This window comes from Mobula birostris, chromosome 26 (genome assembly GCF_030028105.1).
Source record: "Mobula birostris isolate sMobBir1 chromosome 26, sMobBir1.hap1, whole genome shotgun sequence".
In the NCBI taxonomy this organism is placed as follows: Eukaryota; Metazoa; Chordata; class Chondrichthyes; order Myliobatiformes; family Myliobatidae; genus Mobula; species Mobula birostris.
The window spans coordinates 19,066,288-19,086,042 of NC_092395.1; the positions used below are offsets into that span (position 1 = coordinate 19,066,288).

The 19,755-nt window shown below is 41.5% G+C and overlaps 1 protein-coding gene across 1 annotated transcript in view; it reads right to left on the bottom strand.

Annotated features, from left to right (window-relative positions):
* The window catches only part of LOC140187998 (calcium/calmodulin-dependent protein kinase type IV-like), a 148,884-nt gene extending 147,184 nt beyond the window's left edge, over positions 1-1,700 (bottom strand). Inside the window, exon 1 of the mRNA XM_072243866.1 lies at positions 1,318-1,700. Within this exon, the coding sequence (XP_072099967.1) occupies positions 1,318-1,439 (122 nt within the window). The 5' untranslated portion in view covers positions 1,440-1,700. The remainder of the gene's footprint in view (positions 1-1,317) is intronic.
* Positions 1,701-19,755: the final 18,055 nt, after the last annotated feature.

The window sequence follows — 19,755 nt, forward strand, 5'->3', positions numbered from 1 at the left end:
TGCCCAGGAACAGAAATGTCTACAGTGGCAGATCCAGCCCAGTCCATCACACGCGAAACCTTCCCCACCACTGAGCATATTTACAAGGAGCGCTGCCAGGGGAAAGCAGCACCCCACCATCCAGGTCATGCCCTCTTCTTACTGCTACCATTGGGTGGGAGATACAAGACCCTTAGGTCCAACAACACCAGATTCAGGAACAATCACTACCCTTCAACCATCAGACTCCTGAACCATGGAGAACTTCACTCACCTCAACTCTGTACTGATTCCACAACCTACAGACTCACTTTCACAGTCTCTACAACTCATGTTCTGAGCACTATTTTTTAATTTGCAGTACTTGTCTTCTTTTGCACATTGGCTTTTGTCAGCCTTTATGTATATTTTCATAAACTCTGTTACATTTCTTTATTTTCCTGTAAATGCCTGCAGGAAAATTAATCTTAAGGAATATAAGGTGACAGGTACGTACTTTGATAATAAATTTACTTTGACATTTTACGGGCAGGTGTCCAAAGAGTTAAGTTTGAGGAGCATCTCAAAGGAAGACAAAGGAATAAAGAGCTTAAGGAGGGAATTCCAGAGTGTAGGACCTTGGATACTGGTCCAAAGATTAGCATTACTATTATGGAAGAAGAACATCCCTTAAAAATTAATACAGAATTAACAAATACAGGACAAAATAAAGGACATCAAACTCTGGATCATCATACCTTGTGGGGAATGAGCAGAAATTCAAGGACCACGGGTTCCAGGTCCTCCAGAATCCACAGATGGTAAACCAAAAGAAAACAATGGCATTTCTGCTTCAATATTAGTGATCACAACACAAACAGCAGGTAAGCTGCATTTTTAAGCAGTAAATTGTGAAACTTGGTCAGAGGCATGTGTCAAAAACCATCTTAAAATCAAACTAAGGTGTGTGTCAGTTCTCATGAGTAACACTTGGCTTTCGGTTTACTTGAGAAATACATTGCATGCAAGCACATGTTTGCTACATTTCCTATTAATTATCCTTTGCAATGCCCTATATATTATAGATATATATAAAGTTTCCGGAGCAAGCTCTGCAGATGCTAGCAAAGCAAAAATAATATATTTAAAATTCCAAATTGCCGTTTAACAACGAGGATTATCACAATAAAATCTCGCGGCGCATTTTAAATGACTGTAATTAACAAAGCCTAGAATCAGATCGATTAATTATCAGGCATTCTGTGCCCGGAGGACTCGAGCAGTTCAGGCTGCAATCACTCATCACATGCTAGTGCCTGCAGATACACCCCCACATTAATATTGTCTGCAATACAGTACCTTCCTAATTCCTGTGCCACAGTGTAGTAATCTTCAAAGGCTATCTCCCTGTGGGATCCATCTATCCAGTAATCGCAGCTAGTTCCAGACTTGGAAGCTGGCATGATGATCATGGATAACATAGATATTTTACAGTGATATTTTCTTCAAATCTTGTTTGATATTCCTCAATTTGTTTGCATATAAAAGCTCTTGATCCAACACGATTTTTACTTTTGCAGCGCTATTAATAGGCAATAAAGCACGTGCACCGATCATTAATTTCTTTAAAGGAAAACGCTGTTTTGAGCAACTCTTTATCCCCACCCTTCAAAAAATTGATACTGATTTCATGAAGCTTTAGAAAGATGCACCTGCCGTCTTTTTGACACTGCCGAAGCTCTCCGCCCACTCCCCTTGACTGGTGCAATGACGTCCATTGTCTGAGAGGTTTAATCTGGATCTGACGAGTGTTTGGCTATTCCGGGTGTCAATCAAGGAATGCTGTGGCAACCGGAATGGGGAGGTGGTAATTGACTCTAAGCTCTCTTAAAGCTGAAGAGTTGCAAAACTGCAATTAGTGATTTCTCTGAAAGGAAAACGATCACTTAAAAAAAATCATTTATCACATCTTATTCCAGATATGAGCTAATAGAAAATGAAGTCTAACCATTGATCTAAAATAAAAAAAAAACAGAAAATGCTGGAGATAAGTTGGGAGATGGACTAACTTTTCGCTCAACCTTTAGTCACAACCAAGAGAAGTTAGAAATCCAACACATTTTAATTTGCAGAGAAGGTGGAGGAGTGGAGAGGACAATGGGAGTTTCTAGATAGGGTGGAGATCAGGGGAGAAGTTGTGGTGGCGTTGGCTGGGAGATTATGGTTAATTGCTGCTCATCTGTCTGGAGGTGTGAGGAGCAGGAGGAGGGAAGGAGAAAACAAAACAACCTAGAGCTGGAAGATTAAAAGAAAACTCAGTGGTAGAAATCTGAAATTAAACAGTGAATACCATAAATACTCTGCTAGTCAGGTAGATCAAATGTTACAAGTGTATGATTTTTCATCAGAACTAGCCAGTTCCGAAACAACATCAGAAGGAATGTCTGAGCAGTACACACAAAATGCTGGAGGACTACAGCAATGCAGGCAACATTTATGAAGGTGAATAAACAGTCAACAATTTGGGCCAAGATCCTTCAAGTAGGACAAAAGAATGATCTTGTTGAAGGGTCTTGGCCAGAATCATCAACTGTTTATTCCCTGCCTGCCTTGCTGAGTTCCTCCAGCATTTTGTGTATGCTACTCAAGATTTCCAGCATCTGTGGAATTTCTTGTGTTTAGAGAGGATGTTTATCTGAAATTGTTGAATTTAATGTTGAGTCTTGAGATCTGTGCCATGTCAAGAAGAAGATGAAATACGTTTGACCAGTTTACATTGGATTTTCTTGGAAGAGTGTCAAAAGCCAGGGGAAGAGAGGTCACAATGGGAATGATAGTGTGGCAGACAGCTGGAAGTTTTGGACAAGGGAGTTATTCTGTAGATTAGCCACACAAACCACATTCTGTTTCTTCTTTGCAGTGGAGATCATGTTAAGAACACTACTGTAGTGCAATTGAATTTCGGCTTCATTTAGGTGCAAAACTTGGGTCAATAGATGGGGGGGAAAGAAGATACAAACAAAGCAGGCATCCCCTGTAGTTTCATTGGGAAGGCGCCATGTGAATCGATGAGTGAGTATCGGTGAAGATGGAGGAGTGAACTAGAACATCAAGTAGAGGTCACTTCAGAATGTCAGAGTGGAGGTGAAAGTGTGCCTGTTGGAGGCATCTTATTGAAGTGTCCAGAATTACTACATTGAGGCAGTTGGGGTGATAGGTGAGACTAAGGGGATCCCTATCCTTGTTTTGCTTAGAGGGAGTAAGAACAAATGTGTGGAAGGTAGAGGAGATCTACTTGGGAGCCTTGTCATGTATAGTGGAGGTGAAACCACTGTTAAGCATTTACTCACTGGTCTTATGCAGAAGTTGCTTAGACCATTGATCAGCATATCAACTGCAGCCCAAGAGGTCCTAACACACTCGACCACTGTTATACTATGATTAGGAATGCATACCGTTCCAAACCTAGTCCACATTTTAAGAAATCTGACCATCTGGCTAAATCTTTCTACCTGCATTCAAGCAGAGGCTAAAGAGCAAGACTCCAGGTAAGGACAACAAAGAGATGGTAGAGGGAGGTAGCGAGGCAGCTACAGGATTGCTTCGAGTCAGCGGACTGGGCACGTTCAGGGATTCAATAGAGGATCTCAGTGAACACGCCACAGTTGTTACGGACTTTATAAAGTCATTTGTTGACGAGTGTGTCCCCAGAAAATCATTTAGAGTCTTGCCCAACACGAAGCACTGAATGAACCAAGAGATTAGCAATCTACTGAGGGCCAGGTCAGTGGTGTTCAGATTTGGTGACCAAGTAAAGTATAGGAGATCCAGCACAACATCTGGAAAGCTGTCTCACAAACAAAGTGGCAATTCTGGTCCAAGCTGGAATCACTGAAGGATGCTCAACAGCTGTGACAGGACTTGAATGTTATCACCTCCTACAAAGTAAAACTAAGAGACATACAGTAGGTGACAACAAGCTTTCACCCCCAGAGGGGCTCAGTGCTTTTTATGATCGCTTTGAGCAACACAAAATAGATGTACTTTCACGAGCTCCCACAGCCAGTGACCCTGTGATTTCAGTCTCTGAAGCCAATTTGAGAGCATCCTTGAGGAGGGTGAACCCACAGAAAGCATCTGGCCCAGACGGGTTACCTAGCCAAGAACTGAAGACCTATGTTAACCAACTGGCCGGGGTGTCACTGACATCGTTAACCTCTTGCTTCGGCAGTTTGAGGTACTCACCTGCGTCAAGCAGGCTTCAGTTATACTGGTGCCCAAGAAGAACATGGTAACTTGCCTCAATGACTATCGTCTAGTAGCACTTACGTTCTCTGTGAAGAAGTACTTTGAGAGTTTGGTGATGAAGCCTATTAACACCTGCCTGAGGAGTGACTTGCATTCACTCCAGTTTCCCAATTTTCACAACAGCTCAACAGCAGATGGCATTTCATTAGCTCTTCACTCAATCCTAGAACATACATTAGGCTCATACATTAGGATGCTCCTCATTGACTAGAACTCTACATTCAATACTGTCATCCCATTAAAACTAATGAAGAGGGTGCAATACCACCTTGTGTAACTGGATCGTTGACTTCTTGACTTGCAGACCCCAGTCAGTTTGGATTGGTGACAACATTTCCTCCACAATCATCATCAATACAGGAATACCAATAGGCCGTGTGATTAGCCTCTTGCTCTACTCACTTTGCAATTACAACTGTGAGGCTAAACACAGCCCCAATATCATATTTAAGTTTGCTCTCAACTCTGTTGTCATTGGCCGAATCAAAAGTGGTGACGAATTAGCATCTGGGGAGAGATTTATAATCTGGCTGAGTGGTGCCATAACAACTTCTCACTCAATGTCAGGAAGACCAAGGAACTGATTATTGACTCCAGGAGTCAGAGGTGGAGAGGGTCAGCAACTTTAAATTCCTCAGTGTTATCAGTTCAGAGGATCTGTCCTGGATCCTGCATTTACGTTCCATATACAGCAGGCGGTGAAAAAGGCGAATGGTATGCTGGCATTCATAGCAAGAGGATTCGAGTACAGGAGTAGGGAGGTTCTACTGCAGTTGTACAAGGCCTTGGTGAGACCACACCTGGAGTATTGTGTGCAGTTTTGGTCCCCTAATCTGAGGAAAGACATTCTTGCCATAGAGGGTCTACAAAGAAGGTTCACCAGATTGATTCCTGGGATGGCAGGACTTTCATGTGAAGAAAGACTGGGTTGACTAGGCTTGTACTCGCTGGAATTTAGAAGATTGAGGGGGGATCTTATTGAAACCTATAAAATTCTAAAGGGATTGGACAGGCTGGATGCAGGAAGATTGTTCCCGATGTTGGGGAAGTCCAGAACGAGGGGTCACAGTTTGAGGATAAAGGGGAAGCCTTTTAGGACCGAGATGAGGAAAAACTTCTTTACACAGAGAGTGGTGAATCTGTGAAATTCTCTGCCACAGGAAACAGTTGAGGCCAGTTCATTGACTATACTTAAGAGGGAGTTAGATATGGCCCTTGTGGCTAAAGGGATTAGGGGGCATGGAGAGAAGGAGGTACAGGGTTCTGAGTTGGATGATCAGCCATGATCATACTGAATGGCGGTGCAGGCTCGAAGGGCCGAATGACCTACTCCTGCACCTATTTTCTATGTTTCTATGTTTCTATTACAAATGATTAAGGCTGTTTTCCTTTCTTAGTTTTGGTATGTTTTCTAAAACTTTGACAAACTTCTAAGGATGTGTGGTGCAGAGTATACTGATAGGTTGCATCACGGAACCACCTATGCCATTGAATGGAAAATCCTACAAAATGTAGTGAATACAGCCTGGACCATCATGAGTGAAGCACTCCCCATCATTGAGCACATCTACAAGAGGGCTGTTGCAGGAAAGCTGCATCAAAGACCCTCACCATCCAGGCCATGCTCTCTTCTCATTGCTGCCATCAGGAAGAAGATACAGGAGCCTCAGGACCCCCTCCTCCAGGTTCTGAAACAGTTATTATCCCTCAGCCTTTAGGCTCTTGAATGAAAGGGGATAACTTCACTCAATATTACTCAGCCCAGCATGGAAACGTTCCCACAAATTATGGACTCACTTTCAAGGACTCTTCATCTCATGTTCTTACTATTTATTGCTCATTTGTTAATTATTATTATTTTTCATTCTTGTATTTGCACAGTCTGTTATCTTTTGCACATTGGTTATTTGTCTTGTTGTGTGCGGTTTTTCATTGATTGTATTGTGTTTCTTTGTAATTACTATGAATCCCCCAGAAAAATGGATCTCAAAGGTTCATTTTTTTTTGTCACAGTGTGCATTTACAATACAACTCTGATAATTGTCTTCTCCAGATAGCCGTGAAATATAGAAAAAAAAAGACATCACCTCCCTTTCAACTTGCCAACCCCAAAACCCCACACCCCACCTCCCTCACGCAAAAAACTAACAGATGGAAAACAGCAGTCGGAACATCAGATCCCCAACGCTCTCCCTCACAGAAAAAAAGCAATGATAACATCAAAACCTCAATCGCCTCCCTTGCAAAAAACCATAGCGACAATAACATCAAATCCACAATCCTGTTCTCGCAGGAAAAAAACAGCAACAATGAACATCAAATATTCAAACCCCTCCCTCGCATACAAAAGCTAACACATTGCGCACACAGTGAAAAAAAACAAGAACATCAGACCCCAAATCCCCAACTCCTCCCTCTTATAAAAAGTAACATATTTCCCATCCGCCAATCGTCAACAAGAAAGAAAACACTGAAAACTGAAAGAGACTAATATAGATTACAGTCTGATAATCAAATAAATCTCAGAATTTTGAAAACATCCTCTCATCACTAATCAAGGAGAGCGCCAGCACTAACTCAGTCTTTCCGTGAAGAGCGACCGCCACGCTAGGTCTGAACACCGCCGACTCGGCTACTGACCGCCGTTAACCCCGTGGCCTTCGTTGAGGGTGACTGCTGACTTCCTACGCAATTATCTTGATGCTTCCTCGATGGAGTCGTTCATGACCCCGTGCCCCGTCGCTGGCCTTTTCCACAAGGCAGCTCATGCTCTTGGTCCTCTTCAGGACCACATCTCTGGTCTTCTCCATGAGGGAGCTCGTGCTTGTGCTCTCAGTCCACTCTGGACACGGCAGAGTGCTTCACCATTCAGTCGAATTCTAAACTGCATGTCATAGTCTGCAACAGTTTCCGTAACACAATCATGACAAAAGGAACAAGCAGAAGATGTAGCAAAAGTGAAGGATTGTATATGGTGATATATATGTGTGTTAATAATACATTTACTTTGAACCTTGCATAGTCCGGCATACTTTACATAACAAATAACAGGCCAGAAATTCATCTGTGCTGTTAGAAGTGCACTGGAAGATTATTGTTAGGGGCTGTAACCATTGATTTGGACCTGGGCCTGCCATTGCGATCATCAGTAGATGGAGAAAGAGTCAGCAACTGGAAGCCAAGTGGGGGTGCAAGATTTGGTGAGAATGGTGGTCTGGAGACTGGAGATCTGCAGCTGGACATTGTGACATATGTTCCGGGTGGGGCGATAGAGGAAGTCCAGAAACTGGGACCTTGGCCCGGAAAGCTGAACAATATGTGTTTCACTGGAAGGCCATTGTGATGGAGATCACTGGGACATTCATGGGGGTGGGTCAGGGAGGTGCAGGAAGTTAATAAGAAATTGTGTACTGATTTCCCACCACTGAGTGGGAATCTGCTCCGGGCATTACTTCAACATAGCACAGCTTCAGAGGCAGTTAATGGACAAATCAAACACACCATTGGCTTAAGGATAATTTATGATGGAATTACTTATTAGACAAATTTGACCCAGAAATCAACATCCAATGTAAATTAAAAGATTGTCTTTCAAATGTAGAATACCTTAAAAGAAACAGCGCTGTACAATTTGGATTTCTAAGTCAACAGTTTCAATGGTTTAGTGCCTTTATTGTGACAAAAATTACCAATCAGGTTTGGCCAAGTTGCTTCTCAGTAGTGTCATTACATAAACTGTTGCTACTGATCCAGATGAGGTGATATTGGGATGGGTGACAATGAGAGTGGTCTCCAAGATAACCAGTAAACTGTATCTCAGAGGATTACCAGGAAAGTTTAGGGATTGAATTTTAGAGTAAAGCATCTTACATAGAAACATAGAAAATAGGTGCAGGAGTAGGCCATTCGGCCCTTCGAGCCTGCACCACCATTCAGTATGATCATGGCTGATCATCCAACTCAGAACCCTGTACCAGCCTTCCCTCCATACCCCTTGATCTTGATATTTGAAGGCAAATCCATTAGAAATGGAATGAATTATCCTGAGGATAAGCACCAGAAGAGATATCTCAGGAACAGTAAGGTTAGAAAATGGCTTAGAAGTGGGGGGGGGGGGGGGGTTAAGGCCTGGAAATAACTTAGAAACATGAATGAGAATTTTAACACCAGCTGTTATTGAAATAAAAGGTTACCTGGTTCTAATGGAAGGAATGGTGCATTGTTAATGTCCAAATTTAAGTTGAGGGCTCAATTATACACGTTGTCGATACAGCATCAAAACCAGTCGTTTAGCTCAATCAGTCATCACACAAGCCTCCTTTGCATCATCTATTAGCTTAAGCCTCAAATCATTTCTTATTTCTTTGTGTCCCGTTTTAAAAATGACATACCTTAATCAGTCCCTATCGTAATGTGCTCTACATTTCACCATTTCTGGTTGAATTTTGTCCCAGATTCCCCGTATAATTTCTTGTTGAAGTGTACGATATTTGACTAAACTACATAAGTTTTGTCTCTTTCTTCAAAGGACAGTGAGCAAACGATTAACGCTGTTTTCCTTTTCATTTCAGTCCACAAGGGTCTCAAATACTCTCCTCCCAAGCACAGTTTTAATGGATGACTGTTATTGGTTCTTTCCTGAGGTGGAAATGTTCTCTGTCTCTCTTTCTCTCTGTTTCTATCTATCTGTCTCTCTCTCTCTCTTTCTCTCTTGCTCTCTATCTGTCTTTCTCTGTCTCTCTATCTATTTCTGTACTTGTCTCTCTGTCTCTATCTCTCTCCATCTCTCTATCTGAGTCTCTCTATCTCTTTCTGTCTCTCTCCCTCTATTCCTCTCTGTCTCTTTCTCTATTTCTCTCTATCTTTCTATTCATCTCTCTCTCTCTCTTTCTGTCCCTCTGTCTCTATCCGTTTAGCTTTCATAATATTCGAATCACCCCTGCAAAAGTTTAACACCTCGGCATACAGAGTCAGTAAGTCCCTTTGAAGGTTATGGTGTTTTGAGAAGGCCTTAAGTTTGGGCTCATATTTCACTGGTGGTCATAAAATATCCAGCATTTCATGGAAGAAAAGGGTAGTCATTCTTGAAGTCTTGCACAATATTGATGACGTCCCAGAGTAATACAGATATGGAAACAGGCACAAATGGCCCAGATTATCCATGCCAACCAAGATGCCCAACTAAGTTTACTCTATTCATCCATGTTTGGTTCTTATCCCTCTAAGCCAGGGGTTCCCAGGCTGGTGTCCATGACCCCTCAGTTAATGGTAGGGGTCCATGGCATAAAAAAGGTTGGGAACTCCTGATTTAAGCCTTTGCCATCCATTTATCAGTCCAACTGGCTTTTAAATGTTATTGTACTTACCTTGACCACCTGCTCTGGAAACTCATTCCATACATGCACCATCCTCTTTGGGAAGAAGTTTCTCTTCAGGTCCCTTTTAAATCTTTCCCTTTTCACATTAAACCTAAACCCTCCAGCTTTGAAAGTTCAAGGTTCAAAGTAAATTTATTATCAAAGTACACATGTCACCGTATACAACCCCGAGGTTCATTTTGTTGCGGGCATACATAGTAATTACAACGAAACACAACTGAATCAATGAAAGACCACACCCAATAGGATGGTCAAACAACCAACATGCAAAGGAGCAAACTGTGCAAATACAAAACGGAAAACATTAATAATGTATATATAAGCAATAAGTATCGAGACCATGAGATGAAGAGTCCTTGAAAGTAAGTCCATAGGTTGTGGTAAGCATTCAATGATGGACGAGTTGAGTTATCCCTTTTGGTTCAAGAGCCTGATGGTCCCCTTTCCCTGAAAAAGAAAGACTGCAAGCATTCATGTTATTTAATTCCATTATGATTTTATACGCCTCTATAAGGTCACCATTGGTCTCCCAAGTTCCAAGGAATAAACTCGTGTCCTGACAACATTCTCGTAAATCTTCCTTGCACTCTTTGCTACTTAATAACAGCTTTCCTATAATGACAATACTCCCCTCTAACATCACTAGAAAGGTTCTCTGATATTCAAGATTGTTTAATGTAATTTCCAGAACACAAGTGTAAGGAGAACAAAATAATTGTTACTCCAGATCCAATGCAGCACAAATAAAAATACAAAAGATAAAGAACACGATAATAATACTAAAGCACAATAAATATAAATACATATTGTGGCTGCTTAAACATAGATTGAATGTATGTCCATAAAGTGATGCTTTGCTGTACATAAGGTGACTGACAGGATATAATAAGGTCATGGTGGAGTTGTTAATCAGTGTTACTGCTTGGGGAAAGTAACTGTTTGTAGCTTGGTGGTCCTGGTGTGGACGCTAAGTAGCCTCCTCCCTGATAGGAATGGGACAAACAGTCCATGAGCAGGGTCTGAGGGATCCTTCATGATGTTACTGGTCCTTTTCTGGCACCTTTCTGTATATATGCCCTTGATGGTGGGTAGGCTGGTGCCAGCGATGCGTTGGACAGTCTTGATTTCCCGTTGTAGAGCCTTCCTGTCGGCCACAGTGCAGTTTATGTACCAAGCAGTGATAAAATTTGTTAGGATGTTCATCTGTAGAATGATGCATGTGCAAAGTCCAGCTCTCTTCAGCTTCCTCAGAAAGCAGAAGTGTAGTCAGCTTTCTTGATGTGTTCTGGAACCATGAGAGGTTGTGTGCGATGTGCAACCCCAGAAGTTTGAAGTTGTTTGCATATAAAAGGGGGTGTGAGTGGTGCGAGTTCTCCTGAACTTGATAACCATTTCCTTTGCTTGTTGACATTAAGGAAGAGGTTATTTGCCTGACACCAAGCCTCAAGCTCTTCCACCTCCTATCTGTGGCCTGTCTCATCATTGTTGGTGATGAGTCCCACCACTGTTGTGTCATCAGCAAACTTGACAATGGGATAGCTCGGTTGTGTGGCCATGTGTGAGCAGAGTGTACTGCAATGGGCTCAGCACAAAGCACTGGGGGGCACCCCTTTTGAGGATGATGGGGAGGGAGGAGCAGTTGTACATCCTGCCTTTCTGAGGTCTATTTGTTATGTTGGCTGGAAAGAATGACAAACTGAACAGGAATGGAGGTGGCCATTTTGTGAGACTGTCCTTGCAGCTGCCATTTTGTGAACTGTTGGATGAACTGATTCTTGCTCTGGGATAACTTAATCAGAGCAATTAAAAGTGAACACAAACATGCAGAAATCTGCAGATGCTGGAATTCCAAAGCCAGATGCACAAAATGCTGGAGGAATTCAACAGGCCAGGCAGCATCTATGGAAAAAAGTAAAGACTTGATGTTTTGGGCTGAGACCCAGTCCTGATGAATGGTCTTGGCCCGAAAAGTTGACTGTTTACTCTTTTCCATAGATGCTGCCCGGCCTGCTGAGTACCTCCAGCATTTTGAGTCTGTTGAATGTAAATAGAAGAGTTTCTGCTAATGATCTATCAAACCTGAGACTTCTCTCAGATAAGCTATTTATTGTGTAAAATGGCAGGCTTGAAAAAGAAACCTGTGATCTTGTTAGGCTCAGTGTCTGGGTGACCTGGTTTGACTGGTTTGACCCGGTCAAAGTTGAATAGAACAAAAGAAGGAGTTGAAGGCGAAGGCCATAGAATACTACTGCTTGTAGCCCTGGGCCACATCCAATGGGAATCTGACACAGTCTGTCAGATGACTTTGAGCCAATGAAATTGAAATCTTATAGATCAATCTAATATGGAAAACTATAAAAAATAGATGGATTTTGAGAGCTAATGGAGTAACAACTCTCTGGAGGACCCCATGTCGGACTTGAGGAATGCCTGGCCAGTGTAGACTCCCCTTTCCAGGATTACCTTTTCTATTCCTTCACTGCTCATGGAGGGTCAGGGGAACCTGGTGGATGTGCACACATTTTGTCAGTTTGAGAACCCATGTGCTTTTTAGTTGAAACAATAAAGGTACTTGTCATTAAATACAGATTCTCTCTGTGCCTAACTGATCAGCATTACTAAGGGGTAATCCTTGTAACAGTTAGCAAATCCAACACCCAGTTGCACAGTGATATATTTAGATCAAGGAGTAGAATTGTTTGCCAAGGTCTGTTGGACGTTGGTGCTGAATACGGAACTGAAATCTAGAAACAGCATTCTGATGTAAGTGTCCTTGTCTTTTCGTGTGTCAGGGCCAGGTGAATGACAGATGCTATGGCATCTGTTGTAGAACGATTCTGTCGGTAAGCATATTGGTGAGTGTCCAATGGGGCAAGAATGATGCTTTTAATATGTGCCATTATCAGTCGTTCAAAGCACTGATCTCTATTTGTTGTTTGTATGAGCTCTGCTGTTCTCAGATCGGGGGTTGTCCTTCCTACATAACAATTATGATTCTGCTTCATTTGTAGTTTGTGGGTGTAGGGTGTGAGTGTGCTGTGGAAAAGCAAGCTTACATTTATTGCAGAAGTTATTATTTTTTGTTGTTTTTGCACAGCTCATTCCAGGTTCTAAAGCGGTTAATACCCTTCTACCACTAGGTTCTGAATTGGTATGGATAACTTCACCCACCTCAACTCCGAACTGCTTCTACAGCCCACAGACTCATTTTCAATGACGCCACAACTCACGAGTCTACAACTCATGTTCTCAGTATTATTTATTTTTTATTTGCCGAATTTGTCTTTATTTTTATTTATTGAGATACAGGGTGGAGTAGGCTCTTCCTGCCCTTTGAACCACGCTGCCTAGCGATCCCCTATTTAACCCTAGGCTAATCACAGGACAATTTACAATGACCAATGAAACTATCAAATGGTACGTCTTTGAACTGTGGGAGGAAACCGGAGCACCCAGAGGAATCAGAATCAGAATCAGGTTTAATCTCACCTATAAATGTTGTGAAATGTGTTAACTTTATGGCAGCAGTACAATGAAACATATGATAAAGAAATACAGAGAAAAAAACTGTATTACTACGTGTGTGTGTGTGTGTGTGTGTGTGTGTGTGAGTGTGTGTGAGTGTGTGTGTGTGAGTGTGTGGTGTGTGTGTGAGTGTGTGAGAGTGTGTGTGTGAGTGGTGTGAGTGTGTGCGAGTGGTGTGTGTGTGTGAGTGTGTGTGTGAGTGAGTGTGTGTGTGAGTGAGTGTGTGTGTGAGTGTGTGTGTGTGTGTGAGTGTGTGTGAGTGTGAGTGTGTCTATTAAATAGTTAAGTTAAAATAAGTAGTGAAAAAAAATAGAAATAAAAAGGTAGTGAGGTGGTGTTCATGGGTTCAATGTCCATTTAGGAATCGGATGGCAGAAGGGAAGAAGCTGTTCCTGAATTGCTGAGTGTGTGCCTTCAGGCTTCTGTACCTCCTTCCCAATGGTAACAAAGGGAAGAGAGCATGTCCTGCGTGGTGGGGGTCCTTAATGACGGACATCACCTTCCTAGGGCATCGCTCCTACAGAGGCTAGTACCCTTGATGGAGCAGAATAATTTTACAAATTTCTGCAACTTATGTCGATCTCGTGCAGTAGCCTCTTCCATACCAGGACAGTGATGCAGCCAGTCAGAGTGCTCTCTTTGGAGAGCCAAGTGGTCACAGGAAGAATGTACGGACTCTTATAGGCAGTGGTGGGAAATGAACCCGGGTCCCTGGTACTGCAAAGAGTTGTGCTAACCACTATGCGACTGTGTCAGCCCAATGCACCTTCTTATGCACATTGGTCGTTTGCCAGTCTTTGTAAAGTTTTTCATTGATTCTATTTGGTATGTTTTGTAACCTCAAAACATGAAACAAATGCAAAGGAAGACACAGGAGTCCGGCATGTGGGTGTAATTTTGTGTTTTGTTTTAAGTGAGGCATACACGTATCGCATGGTAGTTGAGGATGTATGCAATTTACATTTTTTATATATAACTATAATGAATTATATAAGTAACAAAGAATGGTTAATCAAGACATATTATTTAGTCATAGTCATAGTCATTCTTTATTAATCCCGGGGGAAATTGGTTTTCGTTACAGTTGCAGCATAAATAATAACTAGTAATAGAACCAAATAGTTAAATAGTAATATGTAAATTATGCCAGTAAGTTATGAAATAAGTCCAGGACCAGCCTATTGGCTCAGGGTGTCTGACCCTCCAAGGGAGGAGTTGTAAAATTTGAAGTTGTAAATTTACAAGATTACTCAAATATTACTGAAATATTGAATACACAAAACTATTGTAGTTCTTTGTTCTATTGTGAATGCCTGCAAGAAATGGAATGTCAGAGAGTATATATGTACTTTGATAATAAATTTACTGTGAACATATGTAATGATTGAATGTTGATTTATTGCTCGAAAAGCAGAAATAATGAGATCTTTTCTCTAATACAGTAACCAAAACTGTAAATAATACTCAAACTGTAGACAATATTCCATATTCCTCTCCTTTAACATCTCCAGAAAGCTTCTCTGGAGATCTCCCATTGTTGTTTGTGTGAGATTTGCTGTTTACAAACCTGAAAGATGATTTGAAAAAAAAAATCCTTTCACCATTCAATCTCTGTACTTGTAGCAGATGGTAAGCAGGTTGAGGATATTTTGTCATTCACTTTGCTCTAAGAATTCTAATTGTTCATATGGACTGCTGGCTAATCCCCTCTGTAGGGTGCGCTGGTCGGAGCTGTGGAAATGACATGGTAGGCAATGGTAAATTTCAATAAGTTAACATGACCGTGAATACGTGTGACTCATTAATACCAATGCCAATTGACCTGTGTGCTAAAGAGATTGAAAGTTGATGCATTTTATTTACTGAAGTCATTTTATAACAATTTTGTCCAATGCTAATAAAAGGCAAGAGAACCTCCAGAAAACAGAACTAAAAAAAAATAAAATTGTAAGCCAACAAATTATACGTAATACCCTCAAGTTATGCCAAAACAAAGCCCGGTATAGTCAGTCTGTGGGCATGGAAGATCAGTAACTCTGAGAGTGCAGGTGGTGTGGAGGCTGCAATCAATGTGCTCTTGGCATGGTAATTATATAACAAAACCACTCCTATTATTCCAACTGCAGTATTATTCTTCATCTGAATTTCGATCACGATATTTCTTTTTTATGGAACCCAATATTGAAAGTCTGGAAAGACATTATAATAGTTAATAAGTCAACTATGGTTAGTTCTCCTATTATCTATGAATTATATTTGCTGTGATCAGTCTCGACCAAACTGCTTCAAACCAGTCGTCCAATTGAAACATTGCCAGACATTGTTAAGGGAACATCTCTAAATTCCCTGATCAAAGTGATATGAAAAATTCTGAGATATATCTTAAGGTCATAAGACATAGGAGCAGAATTAGGCCATTCAGCCCATTGAGTCTTCTCTGTTCTTCCATCGTGGCTGATTTATTTTTTCTCTCAACACCATTCTCCTGTGTTCTCTCCATAACCTGTGACGCCCTCACTAATCAAGAAACTATCAACTGTACAGTTGTCTGTGGCAGTGAATTCCACAGATTCACCACCTTTTGGCTAAAGATATTCCTCATCATCTCTGTTCTAAAAGTGCGCTTAGTGGGTGCTGTGGGATACTTTGCTAAGTTCTCCAAATAGAAAATCATCTTTTCATTTGAATAAATTTGAATAAGTTTCTTATTTATTGACAATACTGCATTGAGCTGGAGATGGAATTGGCATCTAACTAACAGCAAACATTAAAGTGCATAGCTGATAATGTCAATCTATTTCAGAAACAAAAGAAAATGTAAATTATTGAATTTTCCTCCTAATAAAAGCAGAGTATTTTCTCTTGAGAAATCGTACTCTTTGGGGGATGTTATGTCTTCTAAATTTATTAATGTAATTTCCACCTGCATTCTTGGTTGATGAAGTAATTGTTTAATCATTTGCTTTCTGGCTAGTTACTAAATGCACCTTTTCTAAGGAATGACAAGTTCCAGTGGTAATGGCTGTTGCCTGGGGCGACTGAGGAGAACCCAAGTGCAGGACACCGGCACGTTGACTGGGTTGGGAATGATGGCGTAGACGGGAACGTAGAAGAGCAAACCAGAGGAATCTTGACAAGGAGACGGGATCTACAGGGACTACCTACTGGTCAAGGAACACCGAGGCTGTCTACAAGAAGGGTCAGAGCCATCTCTATTTCCTGAGGAGACTGAGGTCCTTTAACATCTGCCGGACGATGCTGAGGATGTTCTATGAGTCTGTGGTGGCCAGTGCGATCATGTTTGCTGTTGTGTGCTGGGGCAGCAGGCTGAGGGTAGCAGACACCAACAGAATCAACAAACTCATTCGTAAGGCCAGTGATGTTGTGGGGATGGAACTGGACTCTCTGACGGTGGTGTCTGAAAAGGGGATGCTGTCCAAGTTGCATTCCATCTTGGACAATATCTCCCATCCACTACATAATGTACTGGTTGGGCATAGGAGTACATTCAGCCAGAGACTCATTCCACCGAGATGCAACACAGAGCATCATAGGAAGTCATTCCTGCCTGTGGCCATCAAACTTTACAACTCCTCCCTTGGAAGGTCAGACACCCTGAGCCAATAGGCTGGTCCTGGACTTATTTCCTGGCATAATTTATATATTACTATTTAATTATTTATGGTTTTTTTACTATTTAATTATTTACAGTGCAACTGTAACAAAAACCAATTTCCCCCAGGATCAATAAAGTATGACTATGACTATGAAACTAGAGCAGAACTTGGAACTAAACTTAGAACTAACGGTTCTAAGCGGATGAGAGAATGAAGTATCACACAAGAATAGACCAACAAACTGGCAACCTATGTAGTGATGCCATCGTACTTATTTCACAGTCTCTGATGCAAACCAGATGTACTGTAATTAAGTAAACTAGCAGCAATTGGAAATCTAATGGCTGTAGTTAGGGCATAACCAGGGAGAAAGGAGCATTAAAGGGGAACAACCAAACGGAACCATGACAATGGCTTAAAACAATGGGCAACTTGGTAAAGAACCTTCTCAGTGGTGGTTACCACAGACTGGTTACAGTAAGGAAGGAGGCAATTTGACCCATTGACTCTGTACTGGCTCGAAATAAAAGTAATTTAGTTAGATGAGGAGTGTATAAGACCATAAGAACATAAGACATAGGAGCAGAATTAGGCTATTTGGACCATCAGATCTGTTCCACCATTTCATTATGGCTGATTTATTATCCCTTTCAATCCCATTCTCTTGCCTTCTCTTGCCCTGTTCACCAAGAGTCTGTCAAATTCCACTTTGAATGTACTCAATGACTTGGCCACCACAGCTGTCTGTGGTAATAAATTCCACAGATTCATTATGCTCTGGCTAAAGAAATTCTTCTTCATCTCTGTTTTAAAGGGACGTCCTTCTATTCTGAGGCTGTACCCTCTGATCTTAGACCCATTACAGGAAATATCCTCTCCAAATCCACTCTATCCAGACCTTCCAATGAGACTCCACCCCACCCCCCATTCTTCTAAACTCCAGCAAGTACAGACTCAGAGCCATCAAACACTCCTCATACGTTAACTCTTTCATTCCTGGAACCTTCTCTGGACCCTCTTCAATGCTAGCACATCTTTTCGTAGTTAAGGGGCCCAAGGCTACTTATAGTACTTCAAGTGTGGTCTGCCCAATGCCTTAGCATTGCAAAATTGCTCCTATATTCTAGTTGTACATTGCATATGCCTTTCTCACCACTGTCTCAACCTGCAAGTTAACATTTAGGGGATCCTGCCCAAGGATTCTCCAGTCCTTTTGCACCTCTGAGTTTTGAATTTTCTCCCGGTTTAGAAATATTCATTTTACCTAACTGCATGACCATACATTTCCCTGCACTATGTTTCATCTGCCACTTCTTTACCCATTCTCCCAAACCTATCTAAGTCCTTCTGCAGACTCCCTGTGTTTGAACACTACCTGCCCCTCCATCTATCTCCTTATCATCCGCAAACTTGGACCCTTATCTTGTTAAGCAGCCTCATTACTGGCACTTTGTCAAAATCCTTCTGAAAATCCAAGTATACAACATCCATTGTCTATTCTGCTTGTTATTTCTTCAAAGAATTCCAACAGCTTTGTCAGGCAAGATTTCCCCATACTAACTTTGGCTAACTTTGGCCTTTTTTATCATGTGCCTCTAAGTGCCCTGAAACCTCATCCTTAATAATGGATTCTAGCATCCTCCCGACCACTGAGGTCAGGCTAAATGGCTTATAATTTCCTTTCTTCTGCTGCTCTCCCTCCGTAAAGAGTGGAGTGACATTTGCAAATTCCAGTCCTCTGGAACCACTCCAGAATCTAGTGATTCTTGAAAGATCGTTTCTAATGCTCCACTATCTCTTCAGCCACTTTTTTTCAGAAGCCTGCTCTGTAGTTCATCTGGTCCTGGTGACCTATCTACCTTCTGAACTTTCAGCTTCCAAAGCATCTTCTCCTTAGTAATCGCAAATTCAGTCACTTCTGCCCCCTGACACTCAAATTTCTGTCCTACTGCTAGTGTCTTCTACAGTGAAGACTGATGCAATACACATATCAATTGATCCGCCATTTCTTTGTCCTTACTACCTTTCCAGCATCATTTTCCAGTGTCCAATATCCACTCTCGCTTCTCTTTTAATCTTTATGTAGTTGAATAAAAGATAGCTATCCTCTTCTGTTTTGTTGGCTAGCTTACTGCATATTTCATCTTTTCTCTTCTTATGGCTTTGTTAGTTGCTTTTTAAAAGCTTCCCAACCTACTAACTTCCCACTAATTTTTGCTATGTTACGTGCTCTCTCTTCTGCTTCTCTGCTGTCCTTGACTTCCCTTATCAGCCACGGTTGCCTCATCCTCTCTATAGAATACTTTACCTTTGTATAGAGTCTTGGAAAAGTATTCAGACCCAACAACCCTTTATTCGCATAAATGAGTATTACAACCGGGGATTTTGATCAATTTAACTGAGAACTTTTTATTTGTGAATCACATGCTCCTTTTGTCATAGTAGAGCACAAAAAACAGGGAAAATTGTATAAGAAGGAAAACTAACAATTCTAAAGCTGAAATATCAGCAGTTCAAAAGTATTCATCCCCTTTTGCTCAGAGCAAACTGCACACTGTGAGAGCAAGCATGGAGTGGCTTCATATGGAAAATCTTGAATGACCCCAGTCAGAGATCTGACCTTAACCTGATTGAACATCTGTGGCAAGACGCCAAGATTGCTGTCCGCCGTGTTCCCCAACTAACCTGGCACAGCTTGAGCGATTTTGCAAGAAGGAATGAGCAAAACTTGCTCCATCATGTTCTGCAAAGCTAAAGGAGACTTATCCAAAAAGACTTCTGGCTGTAATAGTTTTGAGATGCGGTTCAACTAAGTACTGAACAAAGGGGGAATGAATATTTTTGAACTGCTCATGTTTCAGTTTTTCATGCTTTGCAAATTTCCCTGTTTTTTCAGCTCTACTGTGAAAAAATGAGCTTGTGCTTCATAAATAAAAGTTCTCAGTTAAATTGATCAAAATCCCTGCTTG